The sequence below is a fragment of the Merops nubicus genome, unplaced genomic scaffold (genome assembly GCF_000691845.1).
Source record: "Merops nubicus isolate BGI_N331 unplaced genomic scaffold, ASM69184v1 scaffold12807, whole genome shotgun sequence".
Taxonomy (NCBI): Eukaryota; Metazoa; Chordata; class Aves; order Coraciiformes; family Meropidae; genus Merops; species Merops nubicus.
The window spans coordinates 77,259-96,099 of NW_008619672.1; the positions used below are offsets into that span (position 1 = coordinate 77,259).

The 18,841-nt window shown below is 38.5% G+C and overlaps 1 protein-coding gene across 1 annotated transcript in view; it reads right to left on the reverse strand.

Annotated features, from left to right (window-relative positions):
* The window catches only part of AGPS (alkylglycerone phosphate synthase), a 42,949-nt gene extending 34,411 nt beyond the window's left edge, over window positions 1-8,538 (reverse strand). The window contains exons 1-4 of the mRNA XM_008943881.1: window positions 8,452-8,538; window positions 4,478-4,568; window positions 749-869; window positions 595-669 (exon numbers count right to left, since the gene is read on the reverse strand). Coding sequence (XP_008942129.1) covers window positions 595-669; window positions 749-869; window positions 4,478-4,552 — 271 coding nt within the window. The 5' untranslated portion in view covers window positions 4,553-4,568; window positions 8,452-8,538. The remainder of the gene's footprint in view (window positions 1-594; window positions 670-748; window positions 870-4,477; window positions 4,569-8,451) is intronic.
* Window positions 8,539-18,841: the final 10,303 nt, after the last annotated feature.

Here is an 18,841-nt window from a genome sequence, read left to right on the forward strand (position 1 = left end):
TTTAAGTACCTGTATTCTGTCAGACAGAAGCATATTTTCTGCTACATATTATCTACAACAGCAGTAGTTATTACTCTGTTTTAAGAGTGTGTAGCCTGTACTCAGATGGCTCTGCGCTTCTTTGCAGTCAATGATCCTTTGTAAAGTGTTCTGATAGCAGTTACAGGTGTTACACTTCTAATAAAGTACAGCATGTCATAAAACAGTTCTTTGATAGAAAGATTTTACTACCCTTCTACCATCATGTACTCCTTTAAAAAAAAGGACTTAGACTGACATTTAGACAACTACTCTTGGTGAACATAATTTAAATTACACTGTGGTTACTTAAGTCATGAATCCAGCTGTCAACAGAAACTTCAACTATATTTAATAACAAATTTGACTTCCCCACAAAATGATGGGATTTAACAGGCACAACCTGTAATCCAGATGTTAAACAGTCATGATGACCATAGTGAGAAAATTCCTTCATTTTCTGTAAAGTTAAAGTCAGTGAACCAAGACACAGCTTGCCCCTGACAAGAAAGCACAAGAGTTTAATAAATAACAGCCTCCCAGATCAGAAGGGAGAATGAGACAATTAAAGCTTACCAGGCCACACAACTATATCAGGAATTCGCTTAAACATTCCTTCCCTGAGTACAAATATCTCATGTAGGCAGTGACCTGAAACACAAACAATGAGTTAACAGGTTCAAACAAGGAAGCATCCAAAGCTGCAGTCACACAAATGCAGTTCTCTTACCATGAGCTCTGAATACCCTATCTTCTGCATCCTGTGAATACGAGATTTTAGTGGCTCTAAGATCCTGAAGAAATTCTTCTTTTACAATGGATGGAGGTACATCATTAACATTTAAGGATGCCTACAATACAAGAAAATAAGTTCATTAAAGGTAGGCTCACCCTTTTCATTATTTCTGTTGCAGAGAAATTATAAAAACAGGTTAACAGCCAAGCTACTAACTATTCAAGACCAGAAATGGAGAAGTTCTCTTCCTCATCTTCAGTCATCAGTCCCACTTGTCCTACCTGGCACTCAGCTGACTAGATGCACACAGAAGTTTTGGTTCAGTAGCACATTCTCTCTTTTTTCCTCTTGATAAATTTGGAGCAATGCACCAGCTTAGGAGTGCATACCGGTCAAAGAAAGAACAAAAGTCTTTTTAAAGACTTTGCAAGATCTAAGAACAGCTGCCTGAACAAAACTAGAGACTCTCCTGTAAATAAAGAGGTAGATATTGAAGGTAAAAACTCCTTTTGACTGTAAATTTCTCCTCCAATACAGAGAAATATGTAAGAAAGCCACTACCCACTCCACAAATTCTTCTACTTCCAGTTCTGTTTCTACCAACCTACTTCTCCTGCCATACACAGGAAGTTAAATCCACCTCAGGCCAAAGTCTAATCAGAAGACCAAAGCAAGGAAAAACTAAGTTTGGCTAATATGACATAACTGGCATGCTTTAAGTAAATCTCACATTAGATTTTATAAAATCCGTGTTCAGTCACAAACATGCAGGTGTTTCCAGAAAATCTCTAGTTAGGAGTCCTGATCAATACATTAGAAAAGTTTTTCAAAGAAGCTACACTGGACACTGTGGCTTAACAGGCATTGAACCAAGGTTCTGTAAGTCCAGAGGGAAAACATCTGCTTAAGGCTTTCTAACAACACATTCTTCCAGATCTTTGACAGATGTCTTGTGCAGCGTTCTTATGGTCCCTCAAAGTTCTGACCTAGCCACTTAATCTTTTCTAAAGCCCACTTTAGATATCAGGCACATGGAAATGTAGGCCATATGTTGACTTTTTAAGTCTACTTAGAGAAGGAGGATTCTTTACAGGATCTAGTTAAAAAAAAAAATTTTGGAGATAGTGTAATGCTTTTCTGTGCTCTGAAGGTTAAAAAACCCAACGTGCTATTTTTCCTTCATAAAAATGTAGTAAATAAATTCATTTATACTTTTCTATGGGCAAAATCTCTAAAGGATTACATCTGCTATTATGAATGGCATCTAATGAAGGAGTTCTTTGGGTAGATACGACGCTTGTATTATGACCAAAAACTAACCTCTCAACTTTAATTCCTATTTTGAAAGAAAGCTCTGGTCAAGAATCTTATTTCTAGTTAAGAAAGCCCCCCAGGTCTGAGAACATGAGAACTGGAAATTTTTCACTACCGCTTATTTTAAATACACTCTTAAAAATTAGGAGTTGCACAAAAACCAATTAAAACATAGCGCAGTGCTTTCAGTCTCCTGTCATGAAAACCTTGCTGACAAACTAACCATCACCTTCAACTCATAGAAGAGCAAGCTTCATAACAAAGTTGCAAGCAATCAGGAGAGGCCACAGGCCAGCTAGTGATGCCAGAGAGAGACTGCTTACAGCCCTACCACCAAGTATTTTGTATGTAACCTTTCACACAGTCAAAGAAACTTACGTGTTTCTTTTACAAGCCTAGACTACATTTCTTGACAAGCAGAAAGAGAAAACAGCAAAACTGAATTTGTTTTTCTTTCTCTTTGGGAAACAGGAGAAACAAGTACCAAATAAAGATCTTTAAACCTCTTTAAAAAAAAAAATCCTTGTTAGCCATGCTTTTCTATTTTCTATAACATTTTCTATTTTAAACTTTGGCTTCTTCATGGATTTTCACAGACAAAACTTTCATATTATCTCAAGTTGAACATGAAGAGCTTGAAGATTTTTGTTCTCCAATAGGGACACTGACTACTTAGAGCAGTAAGGATTCCTTGTAGGTGGTTAAGTATCTTGATTTTTATCTCTTCCACAAGTATTTGAATCCTTTCGTTTTCATCTTCAAGACTGAAACATTAGTACTTATCTTACACAATGCCAAACAAAACCACACCTTTATTATTACAGGACTGAAATATTTAAGATTTGTGTACAAAGTCTACGTGAACTATGTCTAAACTGCTGCCCGTGGTAAGTCTAGTCTGAAGATGGAAAAACATCATCAGGCCTGGAGCACCACAGAAGCAGGTAAATTACTGTTAATTAGAACAGAAAAGTAGCACACAACAGGGAACCCTCCGGCCTTACACAAAGGCAGGACAAGATGAGATAGAAAGACAAATAGACAAAGACATCACTCCTTTACCACTGCTCCTATACCTGAGTTTCTTCATGTTCTGTTGATAGCAGAAAGTGAAAAACCAATATAGCATGACAATCTGAATCAAATTAGGAACTACAACAGAGACATGAAAATAGGGAACCTGCTGAAGAGCTTGAGAATATCTATGAGAAGTCTAGATATACACCTGGCAACTCCGGACTCATATCCTGTGTAAGGGTAGTCAGCCCATTTCAGATCAGAACACCAGAATCTGAGGGGCACAACATAAGCAGGAAAGCATTCAACACTGCTGGCAGGTACCCTGAGGAGCTGGTTTGCAAGACACTGTGGAATCAAGACACTATTCAAGAATCTACCCTTGTCCTCCAATTCTACTTCTTCCTATATTTACTCTACATATAGAAAGCGAACAATGGCTCTCAGGACCTCTGTTGACAGCAAGTTAAAGCAGCCACCAGTTAAGACCAATCCTTGTCAAGGAAAACTCATCAAGAGGAATTTTTTTCATAATACATTGGCAGATGGATATCCTGCAAGTCATACCAGACAAAAGAATATCTTGACTAACAGAAGACTGAAGAAACATTCAAGTTCTCAAGCCCTATGAGATTACCTGCTTCAGAGAAAATGCAGTCTTGAACTCAAGAAATGGCTAAAACTGTTACTCACAACAGGGTTGCTACAGTCACTGTACAAGCACAGCCTGTTTCCAACACTACTTCAAGCAGCTATCTAGCAAGGATACTGCAGCCTCAAAGGAATAATTCTCAGAAGGGAGCCAGGTCTCCTGACTCTAACATGAGGTACTCATAAAAAAGAAAAATATGAATGCTTCACAACACCCTGAACATTCCAAATGTACTGTTTTTCTGAAAACATTCAGTTCAATCTTGAGTATTCTGATAGCAAATTTTCAGCACCCAGACAGGTTAAAAAAAGACTGCTTTCAAATAAGAATGTTGATACCATTAAATGCACTGAAAGTACAGCACAATTTAATTCCACTGTATCTTCTGCCTTTGTTACCACAAAGAACATTGAAGCCACAAACGATTCTCTCTAGGCTAACAGCTTCTGCAGTCTTGAAAAGCAACCTACGAACAAGGGCAAAACACTCCGTGTTGGAAACTTTCATTCTAATAAGTTCTACCTGTTAACCTGGAACCACAAGTCATGCAACATCATTGAAGGTTTTGTTAGGATTTCTACATCAAATACTTTTTGAAAAAACAGAGGTATTAATACATTATACTTAATCAATTATGTGCAATGTGACCTTCAGGACAACAGCTGAATCACCTTTCACAGCGTGGTCTTGATTATCACTAAGAGTGATGGTCAAAGAAACTGGTTCAGCTATTTACTTACTCTAGAGGTAGTTTTGTGCTCCAGACTTGCTCCAAAGGTTTTTTCTATCCATTCCTTAAAAGTTGGTAATACCATACCACCTAATCTGTACCTGAAAAGTCAATATTACACAGTGTCATTTTAAATTAAAAGACTGTATGTCAGATATACTTCTTTAGGTTCTACATATGCATGAAAGTTTTTAATCAAATTCTTTACCTACAAGCTTGCAAAGTTTCTGCACATTTAATTTTCATACAGCTGTGCGCTTGATTGCATTTAATTGTTTTGTACTTCATAAAATTAAACCGTAATCATCTCAGGTATTACTTGATGATCTTTGGTAATTATGGCATAAGGCTTTTCAGATATCCCACCCCTCCCATGTTGACTTTTAAAAAGGTCTCTCCCTTTCACTGCAGAAAGCAGTGTCACAGTTTACATGCCAGTTACAGGTTCAGAACATGTGCATAATGACACACTGCCATGTAAACATCAATCTCAGACACACAAACCCAACTCAGTACACCTTACATGTTTTCAGTAACAGTGTTAAAGGTTCCTCCCTCATCATCAGAACCCACCAAGCAATGTGAAATTATCAAACTCTTCAGCAAGAGCTTAACCATGTGACAAATGAAGACTTAGACAAGCAACAGAGGAGCTGTTTGTGAACATGTGTACTACATGCAAAAACAAGTAAGGCTGAGGACACTTGAACAGGTCAAAACTACTGCTATTGTTTGCATGAACACACCTTGTGCATGTTTATGTAGGCACAAGCATTCTCAGAGCAAAAGGACTTCCCTGTGGTACTGAGAGCCTCAGCAGCTGAGAATCCTTACTATAGTCTGCATCTAGGTCACTGCATTAGGTCTAGAGGGTCATCCTCCCAAGGTTATTTCAATAGCTGTTCCCCCAGTTACAACCCTATCCTTCATAGCTCTCCCAGACAAGGCAACAGCTAAGTAACCTGTTATACAGGGAGATCAATTCCTTTTGTTGCCTTATCTCAGCTACCTCCCAGTTCTCATATTGAAAAAAAAAAACCCTACTCTATGTCTAGAGATAAAAGACTACAACCAAATCTCAACTCAGGCTAGACTCTCCAGCTAGGAAGACAGCGTTCAGTCACTCCTCCTTGTGACAGCTGTTGCTTCAACACACCCATACAAAACAGTTAGGTGAAATCTATAAAAAGGAAAGTGCAATAAGCAATGGAAGTTTAATGCATTTGCTTGAGGAGTTTGTAAGAAAGGTACAGAGAGACTCAAGTCAGCTTCATGTGTTTTGTTCTCCAGATACACTTTTAGGTATTGCCAACCTACTATAATAGCTACCTTGCAAGGGTAACCTTAAACACTTACTCAAAGGACAAACTAAAGCTATGAGAAAACCAACAGCTTTTAAGTCAAGACAGACAGAAGTCACAGCACAGAGGGAGTTAGTGAGTTTACTGCACAGAATGCAACACAACTGCTCAGGAAGCAAATTTTGTGTGTATGTTGATGGTGCAAGAAGCCCCCCAGAAGACCTTCTCAAAAAACAAGTTTAGTTGCTCTGACTAGCAAGTATCATCCATCCCTGGTGAGATAGTAGAGCCTGTAATAAAAAGATCATTTGACGCATGGAAAAGCATGGTCTGTTAGAAGAGTGAACATAGTTTCCATAAAAGGAAATCCTGTTTCACCAACAGTTCTATCAGGGTGTAAAACCAGAAAATGAATAAAGGGGATACAATGAACATTGAATTCCACACTCCTTTATACTTCCACAGGTGTTCATCCCAAAAGCTATTTAGGAAAACACTATATGGTACTAAAGGAAAGGTTCTTCTACAGGCTGAAGGAGAAGAAAAGGTCAAGATAAGAAGCAAAAGGCAGGGCTTCTTGATCATCATCTGAGACAGACTCAGAAGTGCAGCTTTCCACACACTAGTACTGGAACAAGTTTTACATAATATCTTCATCAGTGGTATGGATTCATCAGTGGATGCTCTAACTACATGAATAATACCAAGCTCTTTTGGGGAGATAGATAACGCTCTGACAGGAACTCAGGACCTTAAACCTGAGCAGACAAATGAAAGTGAAAATGGTAGATAAGATGCAGATAACTGCAAAAACAAACAAACAAAACATCACCAACAAATTTTGCAGAATCAGACTGATAGCCGGTATAGGAAAAACCATGACATCTTCACTGACAACATACAACAGCAGCCACCAGCACTATGCATCAAACAGGCAGGTATAAGAGACAGTTCATCTCTTCACTGCTCTGTAGAAACCTGGTATACCACTACCTAGAGTGCTGAACACAGTTTTTGTGCCTGCACCTCCAAAAAGATGCAGCGAAGCTAGAGAGGGTTCAGACAACAGCAACTGTAAAGGCCAAGGGGCCTTACAAACCGGGACTAAAGGGCCCCCAGCTCCTCAGCACGGACAGAAAGTGGAGGAGCGGATGCGACTGAATCGTATGATCCACAAAGGAGCACACAGACTGAAGAACTATGATGCACCTGAGCCTGCAACACAGTAAAGGATACTTTGAAACAAGTATTTTACACCTGCTGCCACAGGGTGCTGCAGAAGTAGACAGTATCAGCACACTTGAAAGCAATTTGACAAATTTAGGGACAACAGTTCTGTAAATGGATACTAAAAGGACAAGGCATCTATAACATCTCTGCAGAAGCCTATTCTCCTGTTTTCTTTTCCAACACTCCTTTTGCCACTGAGACAAACTATTCCATAGAAAATACACTCATGTGGCCCAACATCAGGGCATTCCTGATGTTAACTATCAGTTAAAGATAATGCAGATGGAGGAAACGACCATTCTCCTCCCCATTCTAGAACAGCAACTAGTACTCAAAGAGTAGCCTCAATGATTCCTTCTGGTAAAAATACCAAGTTAAATCCTTTATCTTTTTTTCCTCCAAAGCACATGGCATAGATTTTCTGTGCAGCATAACCTACCCCAGATAAAATAAAATTAGCAGATGAAGGAATAAACAACAGTGACAAAAGTCAGAATCCTGGTATAAGGAGAGAGATCACCAAGATGTCACCAATAAGTGCCTAAAACAAGGCTTTGCATTTTAATCTGGGCTTGAAAAATTAAGAAATTAAGGATTGGAGTGCTCAACATCCCAGCTATGTTTTTGCAGCTAGTTTACACAAACACCAGAAATTAATTCTTCTGAAGAGCAGCATTTATTTGAAGCTTCTCTTCCCCATTATTTTTCTTTACTCTCATAAAAAGTATGTATTTTTTAAGCCAGGGAGGAGACTGCAAGACTATCTTCCACTGAGGCAGGAAAAAAAAAAAAAAAAAAAACCACACAACAGTCAGATGTCAAGTGACAGGCTTAAATCCCACTGGAACAAAGTTTAGAGATCCCCATGTAGACTTAATCTTAATGTCATTTTCTAAAAAAAAAAATCTCATAAAAAACCAAACTTTCTGTACAAAGGGCTAGTAGGTAATAAATCAGAGGTGTTGTCACTACTGAACATACAACTGAAGAGCAGTTTATTTTTAAGCTCAAAGGATAAAGTAGATCCATGCACAATAGTTCAGAAACCTCAAACACAAATTGGAAGTCTAACAAAACAACTTACTGATGCTCAAGTGTCTCAAAGCTGCACTGACATCATGCATGGTATCTAAAGCTTTAGAACATGATGCAGATTCTCAGTCTGATTCTTCTCCAAAGGAAGTTTATCACAGAGTATATCAAGTTACAGAGAAGACTCACATTAGTATTTATAATACTTTTAATAAGCCTTCCAATAAGTCACACAGTCTATTTTGCTACATTAGACTACTGTTTATAGAATTCAGTAAACCTGTTAAATACAGAACTACTAATAATCTGTTCTATGACAAAGAAAATTTTTTGCCTTTTGTCTTAATTGAACAGTGCCATTTTTAAACACTTAAAACCACTATTAGATAAGACACTTCAGTTACATTAATTTTCAACTAACCTTTTTCCTGTAAATTCTGCTTGACCCTTCTTATTGAAGATGAATTTGGAGTCATTGTATCCCCATCCATTCCACTTCAGAAGTTCTTGCCTTCAAAGAAAAAAAATAAGTGAGAATGTTAGCATATTGTAAGCCAAAAATTATTTGCAGTTATATAACTTTAAAAAAGTCTTTTCAGACAGGAATTTAAGAAATAATCTAGATATCAAAAGTGCACACCTTAACAGAGCTAAAAGTTATTCTGCAGCCACAGCCATTACTCCTTCAGACAGCATCCTCGGACTTGCAGGACAAGATGACTCAAAAAACTCAGCAGTTTAAATCAATACACACTGTTTAGTGATATTCTCAAACTGGCAAGAGTAATGTTTGAAAGATGCTTGGTTTTAAATCTCTACATAAATAGCAAATAAATAACACAAATACGTAATAATTTCAGAATGAAAAAGACATTCAGCATTGTTATTCTCGGTCAAGAAAAGAATTTTAGTTGTTTGACACCATTACTGCAATCCCATCACATTCTTAATAACATTCACTTGATGAGGTACTCAGACACATTTGGATTGAAAATGTGTTTTAGAAAGTAAAAAACTGCAGGTAAGACATACCAAATTCAACTTGAACATGTTACCATAAGAAAGGGAAAAATATATAAGAAACCCAACCAAATCATCCACAGCTGCCAAAATACAACATATCAAAATACCTTAAGTACAATAGTATCAAAATAGAGGATCTCTTAATTATGATAAAGTCATCAGAAGTATAGCAATGTAAACATATTTAAGACTTAAATACAGAGTAATTACAGATTAATCTAACTTTGCTTAAAAAGTTTGTCATTTATTTACATTAGAAAATACATATTGCCTAAAAAACAAATTTTGGTTAAAAGAAAGGGATCTTAAAGAATTCTGAAAAAATGTTTCATCTCATTCTGCTACATACAGTGAACGTAGCTCTTAGTCTTTGACCATATAGCGTAAGAGTAAGACAATCAGGGTGACCGTTTCAAAAGGACTGCCATTTACACAAAGCACTGCCTCGAGTCAGTTGTAGCTCCTATACAAGATAACTGGGTGATGACAGATTACCCAGGGCCTTCATTATAAAGACAATCTTAACACAGGCTGTTGACATACTTTCACTGCTGTAATTAGACTTGGCTTAATCAAAATTTATTTTCTTCAAAGTGCCTGTACACAAGGTTTTAATTAATCAAATGGAAAAAAGCCATGGACATGTATTCTACATCATTGGTTGAATTGGACATTTCAAGAACCCTTTGACAAATCAAGCACTTTCAAGCAAACTTTATAGAGCAGTTTCAGCACTCAGCAACTGACAACTGTGAAATAGCCAGTTTGTTGTTCTTCCCCATTGAGGAATTTATGCTAAAATTTCAGCTAAAATTAAAACTGTTTGAGTAGAAAGCTCACCAGCTACAGATGCCCCCTTGGTTGACTTCACCTCTGCAGATGTAGTGTTCACTCAGAAGAGCACCAGGATCCACTCAGGTTTGGTGGAACACCTTGTGCTATTACACTGACATGACAGATTCTGCAGCAGTGTTCTTAATGCATATTATACACTCTTGCCTATTTTAAAATGTATTTCTATATATGTATATTTATGAATATTGTGCATTTACAAAAAATTCCACAAAGACACTAAGTCAGCCACAGTTAAGCTCTTCCAAGCTGAGAACAAACTGACAACTGTCCAGCTCTAGTGGCACTTTTTTTTTTTAACTGAACATTCCCCTCAAATCCCCACAATTGCAGTCCTCCTCCAGGAGGATTTCTCCCTCTGACTAAATGCAGTGTTTCTATGCAACTGATCTCTTCAGCTCCTTGAACGCTGCAAAGTCAGCATAAATTCTATATTAATAAATGAAATCTGAGGAAGACTCAAAAAGCTTCCCCCTCTAAATTAGAGAGCTAAGCCCTCTTGCAAGACAGTGTCACAGTAAGTATGCCATGTATGCATGATGCATGAAACGGGCTAGAGAAACTAGTGGCAAAGCCAGAGACAATCAGACCAAGTCACAAAAGACTAGGCTCTAGAGGACCTCGTGACAGGAGAGAAACTGATACAGCACAGCTTTGGAACTATCATTAGTCCTGATGTTGGTGCAGATAGGTACTTCCCACAAAACCTATGGGTGGTACTATGAATTAAGACCCTGAACAAAGACTCAGATACCAGGTCTTCCTGCTAGGCTGACTGCATCTCCAGTTCTTGGCTTCTTCTAAAGGCCTGCTCTGCTAGGTTGCTGTTGAACTACCCCGGTGCTTTCATCAGGCTTGAAAATACAGAATACAATTTATGAGTTTTAACTCTTAAGAGTTTGGTTTTAGGTTCAACTACTCCTGAATAAAATAAGTACATAAAAAGCCTCTCTGCCAGACAACATAGCTCTTGTTATCAGTGTGATGAGAATAATGAATATCATAAAAGTTTGCACATTTGTGGAACAACTGGTTCTAAAACATCTCAGCTACATCATACCACAAAATTAGATTTCCCCTAGGCCCATACACAATGGCCAGTATTATATCTTGTGACAGGTAAACACCACCACAAAATGTTAAACATTTTTATATTCAAAACTATACCAAGCAAGTCTGAGGTTTGTCTGGAGACAGGAAGGGCTGCTTTTGTTACAAGGCATCTCACATTTATTCCTTCTTTTGTTCCAACATACCACAGTACTGTCAGTTTAAGAACTGCTGTCTGATTTACATACAGTAGTTCCTAGCACTTCATGCCTACACATTAAAAACAAGTTTGAGGAAATAGTGCATATGGCTCCCTAAAAAGATAACATTTTAAAAGAAAGACTGATTAGTCAGTTCTGATTTGTAATTGACATGGGCTGTAGAAAGATCAAGCTGTTTAGATCTTCTCCAATACCATTACCTCTGGCACATGGGAAAGCAAGACACATCCAGATGAGACCTGCAAGCCTCCTTGACTACTGAGGGAATGTCATACTGATATAATTCGATGACTGTAGCAGAACCTCTTGGAAGAGTATTACATATTAATTGACATATTATTCAGAAGAGATGCAAGCAGCTCTGCAAGATAGAGATCAGGGCAGCATGCTGTCTTTCCCAGGTCTGCCTCATTACCCCAGCTCCCAAGGTAAGGGAAACACTAACACTGCAACACTAACACACTTGCTCTGCATTTCCTTGTCTTTCCAGCTTACATCTGGAAATTAACACTGTCATTTGACAGCATAGTAAGAAGCACAAGGCAGATGAGATAAATTTTTTTTTCTAATCTTAAGTGTTGTAATAGCATTCCTCCTTCTCTATTTTCATACTGTCCTTTTGCAGCATTACTTATACAATCACCATTCCTTAAAAAAAAAAAAAAAAAAGCTTTTCACAGCCCAGCTCCAGTGTAGCACTCCCACTGCCCCCAGAAAAACCCTGGTGTAGCAACTAGAGCTGCCTCCCCGATCAGCATCATGTTTACCTTAGCTCTCAAGAATGATCCAAGCTGTGACTGGGAATCAGTATAACCTTCTACATTTCCCAAGTTTTTCATTCCCAAAAATCCCAATGTTAAACTCACATTCCAGAAGAGTATGAAGGTCAGAAAGAATTGCCAAGCATCTGCAGACCTAAGCACACATTAAAGGTCCCTCCATGCACAAGTAACAATGGATGCAATTGGCTCTGAGACCAAGGGATTCAAACTACACATTGACCTGCAACTAACGTGCACCACCATTATATGCCTGTCTAGACTTCACCAAATGATGTATCCTCTAACACTTCAATACTGCCTACCACCTGAAACAATTTCCCTTGCAGTAATAGTTTCTTATCCTAAGTCTTCAAAAATTCAAGGATTTGATTGCTAAAACAGAATAACCCCAAACCCAAGTATCACATCTGATTACTCTGAAGAGTAGCTAAATATCTCAAAACATATTAAAAAAGTTTCATGCCCAAGTCTGAAAAAAAGTTGTTCACTTTGGCTTAGTGAACTGACATGTTCATGCCTTGCTACACACAGAACATGTGTAGCAAGGCAGTTTACACACTGTTTTTCCTCCCAGGCCCCTTCCCAAGAATATATAGAGCAAAGAGACTCATCAACATTTGGTGGTGTTCTTGCTTTAAATTTGATGTTACTCAGCTCTGTATTGCACCTGAATTGTCTCACTTAATTAGAACAGCATTCCTATTCAGTACCTTGGCCTCAACAAAACATCAAGCTCACTAACTCTGCTTTAATCTTCAACATAAATAATGAATATTTTAGCCAGAAACAGCAGGAAATGACCAGTGCTTTCTTGCCTTCTAACTTGAAAGCCAGATATTCATTACAGAAATGTATGAAGTCCTATAAAACAAAGCTGGCTTAACTTTTTAAATATCTACTTTTATGTATAAACATACACAGAATTACATCATCTGAAGGTCTAAAAACTGAAAGAAAACAAGTTACCATGGAAACAGGAGATGAAAACAGTGTGACCAGGTTAAGTGAATTCAAGTATTTCACTTTCACTACAATATCCAACACTGAAATACTAGGTTAACTTGATGCAATAAGGATTTTTATAGCAAAGTATTTGTTCAACAAGCCAAATGTTTTCAGCATTTTTCTGGAAAACTGGCTAAAGGATAATCAAGGAGACAATGCCCAGGATGCTCTTTGGGTCACAGAACAAGGTGCTATTTAAGACTCCAAATGACCATTAAAGTGCCTACAAACCAGGCAGAAGCTCACAAAGTGACAGCATGCCCAATCCAGAGGGGGGAAAAAGGGTGGCCCCCAGCCCTTGTGCTGATCTCTCAACTCCCCAGGCACAGTCACTCAGATGGGCAGGCAGAGGCCTCCAGACCTAAACCATTTCAAGCAAAGTGTACAAAAAGCACTCTCCAAATCATGTGATTTAATGAGAGGCACAGTGACTGGCTGAAAAAGCTCTTGTCTCTCCCTAGAAAACTAAAGAACAAGCATAGGGTCTCCTACAGGTATCCAAGCTCAGCATCCAAAGTTCAACCCACATGGAAATTAAACCATGGATATAATTTTCCAGCAGCTCCAAATGTACATCACAAGTATCTATCAGACACACACATACACAACACTTACAACTGCCAGTCAAGAAGAATTTTATACTGGAAAAGAGGACTATCACCAACAGTTACAGAGCCTTTTATTTTCCAAGGTCTAGAGCACACTGTTACTCTAACACCAGAAATAAACAGTTTTTCTCACTTATGATGAAGTTACGAGATTATGTTCAATGAAATACTGGAACCAAGATAAAGTAAAGAATGAACTCCAAACATTAGCATCATGTGATTTAACAAAGAATGGCATTACCTCATTACATAGACATACCATCTAAGCACATTAATATCATCAAAACTTCCCCCTTCTCTGAAATAATCTGCAGATCTAGTAATTTATGCACAACATGGAGACAAATATGCTAATTTACTCAAAGGACAAGTGACAGTTTCACATATTTTCTTCAGAGAAGCAGGATGAAAGTGCAGTTCATCCCAGCTGAATCAATGCAACGCAGATGGAGCAAAGCCAAGATGCTCACATCAGTTTCCTCACAATAACCACCAGCATTTCCAATTCAATCACCAGCCGATGCTCAATGTTAAAATATACACCCAAAATACTCACAGACATTCCTGTTCCACAATCCAAGAACCACCACATTCCTGGAAATGAGTTTCAAGTGGCAGTTTTAAGGGCTACCACATAAGCTAAAGCACCAGTATTTGCCTAGCATAACAACACAAAAAATCTTGCACATTGTAGAGTTCTTGCAAAACTCAGCACATGGGCACAGTAAGACTGAGACAGTATTATGGTGCTAGGGGTTTGTAACATGACCTTAGCCAAACACTATATCCTCAAAGCCTGCCTCAGCAGGACTTTTGGTTACCAACTCAGACCACCAGCTGGCACTTCAGACCCCTTTCCACAGCTGATACCAGAAACTATCCCTCTCCTCTGCAGCAGCCTGTTTGGGTACCATAGTCATGTTTCTCAATCAAGTAAGCAAGCCACTTCAGAGTGCTTTTGAAGCCAGTAGTAAATAAGTATCAGGTGCTTAGAAATTAGGGAAGGGAATGTAGTCCAAGGAATCCCTTCAAGAACTACTTTGTGAAAGTATCATTATCTGGAGAAGAATGTCATGCTGCAGGCTGGGGAGTATCTGTTGTGTTTGGCATTCTTATATTTCCACCCCCTTGGAGGATCTCAACTGCAACAAACCAAACGTAGTTGCTCGAAAGGTCAAGTAACTTCTGTCTCATAACCTCAGACATGCAGGTTCCACATTGCCCACTTTCAGCTCAGCCCCTGCAGCTGGACAGACACCTGATTCAGTTCCTATTCTGCTTGCTGAATATATGGCAACACAAACCGAGGTTTATATTTATAGTTTGTCTCTACAGTAAGCAGCAAATGCAGACAAGATTTTATGCATAAGACCTCAAGGTTTCAGGTACTCAAAGCAGAGTGTGATTTTTTTTTCCCTTTTAAACAACTGTTCTGATAAAACAAATGTTAACCCTCCTTACAAGTGTTCCTAGACTTGACTACTTCATTACTTTGCATTTCACCACACTGTAATAAATAAAGCCTGAAGGAATAAGGAAAACGGTGTTTCTCTAGTGAATATATCCAGTTTGGCTTACTCGGTATCAAATGATCTAACAATACATAATATATTACTGAAATTCTTACAGAATTCTGACATTTCATCTGCCTGACATTCAACTACTTGGAGCTAGATGACAGAAATTGCTGTTACATACAAAGTCACACATTCAGATTATAACATGTTCTTCTACCGGAGTAACACTTCCATGTGAGACTCTTCCTCCCTTGTCTGTTCCTCTGCTTGAAGCATTAACCTTCACTAGCAGTTAACTGCTTCTGATGCAATCACAGAGCCTCCTGTGAACTGACACATCTTCCGCAGTCCAAGTGGCTCTTACTCTTCTGTTTCATCAAGACTCACTAAGCAGCACCAGCCCTTTCCTTCAGCACCCTAAGTTTCCACCACCTTAAGCTCAGAAGACAGCTATTCCAGGATTCAGTTTTGTTTCAAGTGTTGATTAAACACTGATGTCTCAAGAGTTCTTAATACTGGTGGTAAGATATGAAGCCTCTTTGACATTACTCATTAAATTCAAGTAGTATGAACTTTGTAGGAGTAAATTCATGTAGCTGCTTAATAGAGTCATAATTGTCACATTACCCTGAACAACCTGGGTGTAACCTGGATGCAGAGTAGGCAGACACTCATCCCTTAGTTTACCCTGGATAACAGTATGTCTATAGTAGAGATCCACAAGCCTCTCTTCATCCTAAAGAAGCTTGTCCACAGAGAGGAAAATAAATAAATAAATCGGGAAAACCTGCCCTGCCTTCTCTTGCTCTAGGACAGAAAAATTTTAAGCCTACAAGCCTACTGAGTCAACATTTAGTTACACTCAGTCAATACTCCCTTTTAACAAGGGCCAAATTGTTTGAAGTTTGATTTGCATAAGTAATAACACAAGCTATTATGGCAAGATTAACATCAGTGCATACACCACCTCTGAGGCACTCTTACTTTCTAGTGTACATAACAGTTATTAAGGAGTGGTAGCACCTTATTGTTTTGTACTTAATCTTCAAAATAACCATATGCAAGTTTTTAATTCAAGTCTCACCAGCAACATGAGCTTACTAATAACTGGTCAACAAAAGTCAACAGCATTCAGAAAAAGTAATTAATGGCAGAATTCTTTCCCAAGTACTTTTTTCAGTAAGTTTCCAGCATGCCTATCATCCCATTAAGGTTTCAACACACAATGTGTAGCTATGATCTCGGTCTTCCACAGCAACACTGAATACAAAATTCAAGCCAGGAATGACACCAAGAATTGACATCCTTCCACTCTTACAGTAACTAAGATTTCCCTTGAGGATACTCAGCTCAGTATAGAGCTGTTTGTCTTTTTAGAAGCATTTTCCCGTCTCAACAACTAATTTTAAAAAGTAGGAAGCATATTACAATGTGCTTCTTTAAACACATCAATTTGCAAGCCTCGGGAGGCATTTTATTTGCCAACGGTAACAGATAAGCACTCACAGCTCTCCATTCCACACACTCTCCTTTCCCCTCTCACTGGTGATGAATAACATCTGGGTGAGACCCTTTGCAGTTTGGTCTTTGAACTATCAACAAGAACACCACATTTCTGTAGGTCATTATCTAGCGACTATTGGCTAAGCAGCCAGAAAAAAAAAAATTCTGTGATCACACATACACCTACAGTATTAATTTTTTTTTCAATCATAGGAAGTCTTCTACTCAGCAGAATAAATGCAGCATGAGGAGAGTGCACCTAAATCTGGCACAACAGTGTCTGTAGTTTTGACACCATTCCACACACTACAAGGAAGACACAACGTATCAAAAAAAAAATTCTGCTTAAGGTACTTCTGGCTGCAGCTGTGCTAGGAAAAATTTAAGTAATAGTTCAGAAGAGGCAGAAAAGCTGAATCATCATAAAGACTTCAAGAAAAAAAAAAAAGCACCTGGGTTTGCATTGTCCTAATGTGGCTGCTAAAAGCCACACAGTATCACTGAACCCATCTACAGGACAGTTATTTTTTACCAGATTTTTTCAATCAACCTTCTAGGTCTCACAAACAGGTCAACCAGCTCCAGATTTGCTGGAAGTCACTAGAACAGGAATCAGGTGTTCATAACTTGCCACATCAAAATCAGTCTAGGCAGCAGAATTGTCTTTCTCCCTCATCACTCACTTTAAAACCTGGGTATTATTCTCAAACACAAACTCCACTTAGATCCTCATATCCAAGTTATATTTCAGTATCAGAATTTTCATGTGCAACATCTCAAACAGTTCAAAAACACATCTGAGATGTTCACTGGGAGCCTGAAGACAAAGATCCAGTTCCCTTGGAGGTTTTTTCCTTTCTATACACAAAAAAAGGCTGGGGTTTAAGCACACCAAGACAGCTGTACCAAGCTTTGCAGCTTGTGGCCAAGCTTTCCAGCAGTTGTATCACTTTAATCATAAGCTCCTTAAAGCAACATGATTTTTACTCTTAATGCAACACAAGTTATTTAGAGTAAAAATAGCAATCCATTACAAGCCTATAGCAAATCTAAACATGGGAGAAAAATGTTGGTAACTTGTAGAAGTACAGCTGTCAATTTTCCTGTGTCTGTGTTTCCATGGAGAACAAAGCTCTCCTTCAGGTCACGTATCTTCACAAGTCTCTCTCCTGCCCTTCAAGGATGCAATAGCTGACTGTAGAAATTATGCAATAATCCATTTAAAATAAATTCCTGAAAACTAACCAAATTGATTTTTTTTTTTTTTTTCAGAAATAGAGGTTTATTCCTAAATTCAAAACAAAGGAAACCTCACAACAATTTTGAAATAACCTGTTTCTCCCAGTGAGCAGGGCTGTTTAACACACTTCCTGTAAGAGCACTGAACCCCCCTCAGTGCAAACTAAAGGCTTTCAAAGCTATTGACTACATACCCATGACATGCCACTCCTCCCAAAGCAGGCAAGCTCAACTTGTGGCCCTGGGCCACAAATGGCCTGTTACAATAATCCAGATTGCCCATTGCTCTCTTCTTGAAAAAAAGTTGAGAGCAAACCTCGGGCTGAATGGATTTTTCTCAAAGGAACAACTCTCTTATCTGTTATCTGCCCTATCGGCCTCTTTACCACCCCCCATACACTGCACACAGCTGAATGGAGAGCAGTAGGCCACCTAGAACCTAAACCTTAAAATGCTCTTACAAGACAGCAAATCAGCATATATAGAAAATCCAGCCCCATGAAAGGGTATTTCATAAAAATAAAAGTCTACCCCAGCAGAAATGGGAGCCTCGTGATAAGTTACATGAAACTGCATCACTGTGGTATGATCGCAGCATTTAAAAAAATCTGCTAGAACAGTAAGTCCAGGAGCCAGGAAAACAATTTTGGGCCAGACAGTGTTGCTACTTGATTTCCCTTGGTCTCAACATGACCTGCGATTCCTTACTACTAAATAAAGATCAGAAAAGTTAGTTAATACGCTGAAAGCCATTCACATCTAAGAAATGTGAGCTACAGCCTAGTGTAGGAGTACATTTTTAGCAGCATTCACATAAGGTGAAGGCTTGACATGTCTGTGAACACGAGCAGGAAAAAGGAATGAAATCCCATACACAAACCTTGCTTTTCACACATGCTGCATCTTCACTACAGCAACCTCGAAGTGTTTTACAAACATTGAAGGTGACTGTGAGTGACTTTCCGTTTTCACATGATCCCACTTACTACAGGAACAACTAAGAGGCCGAGG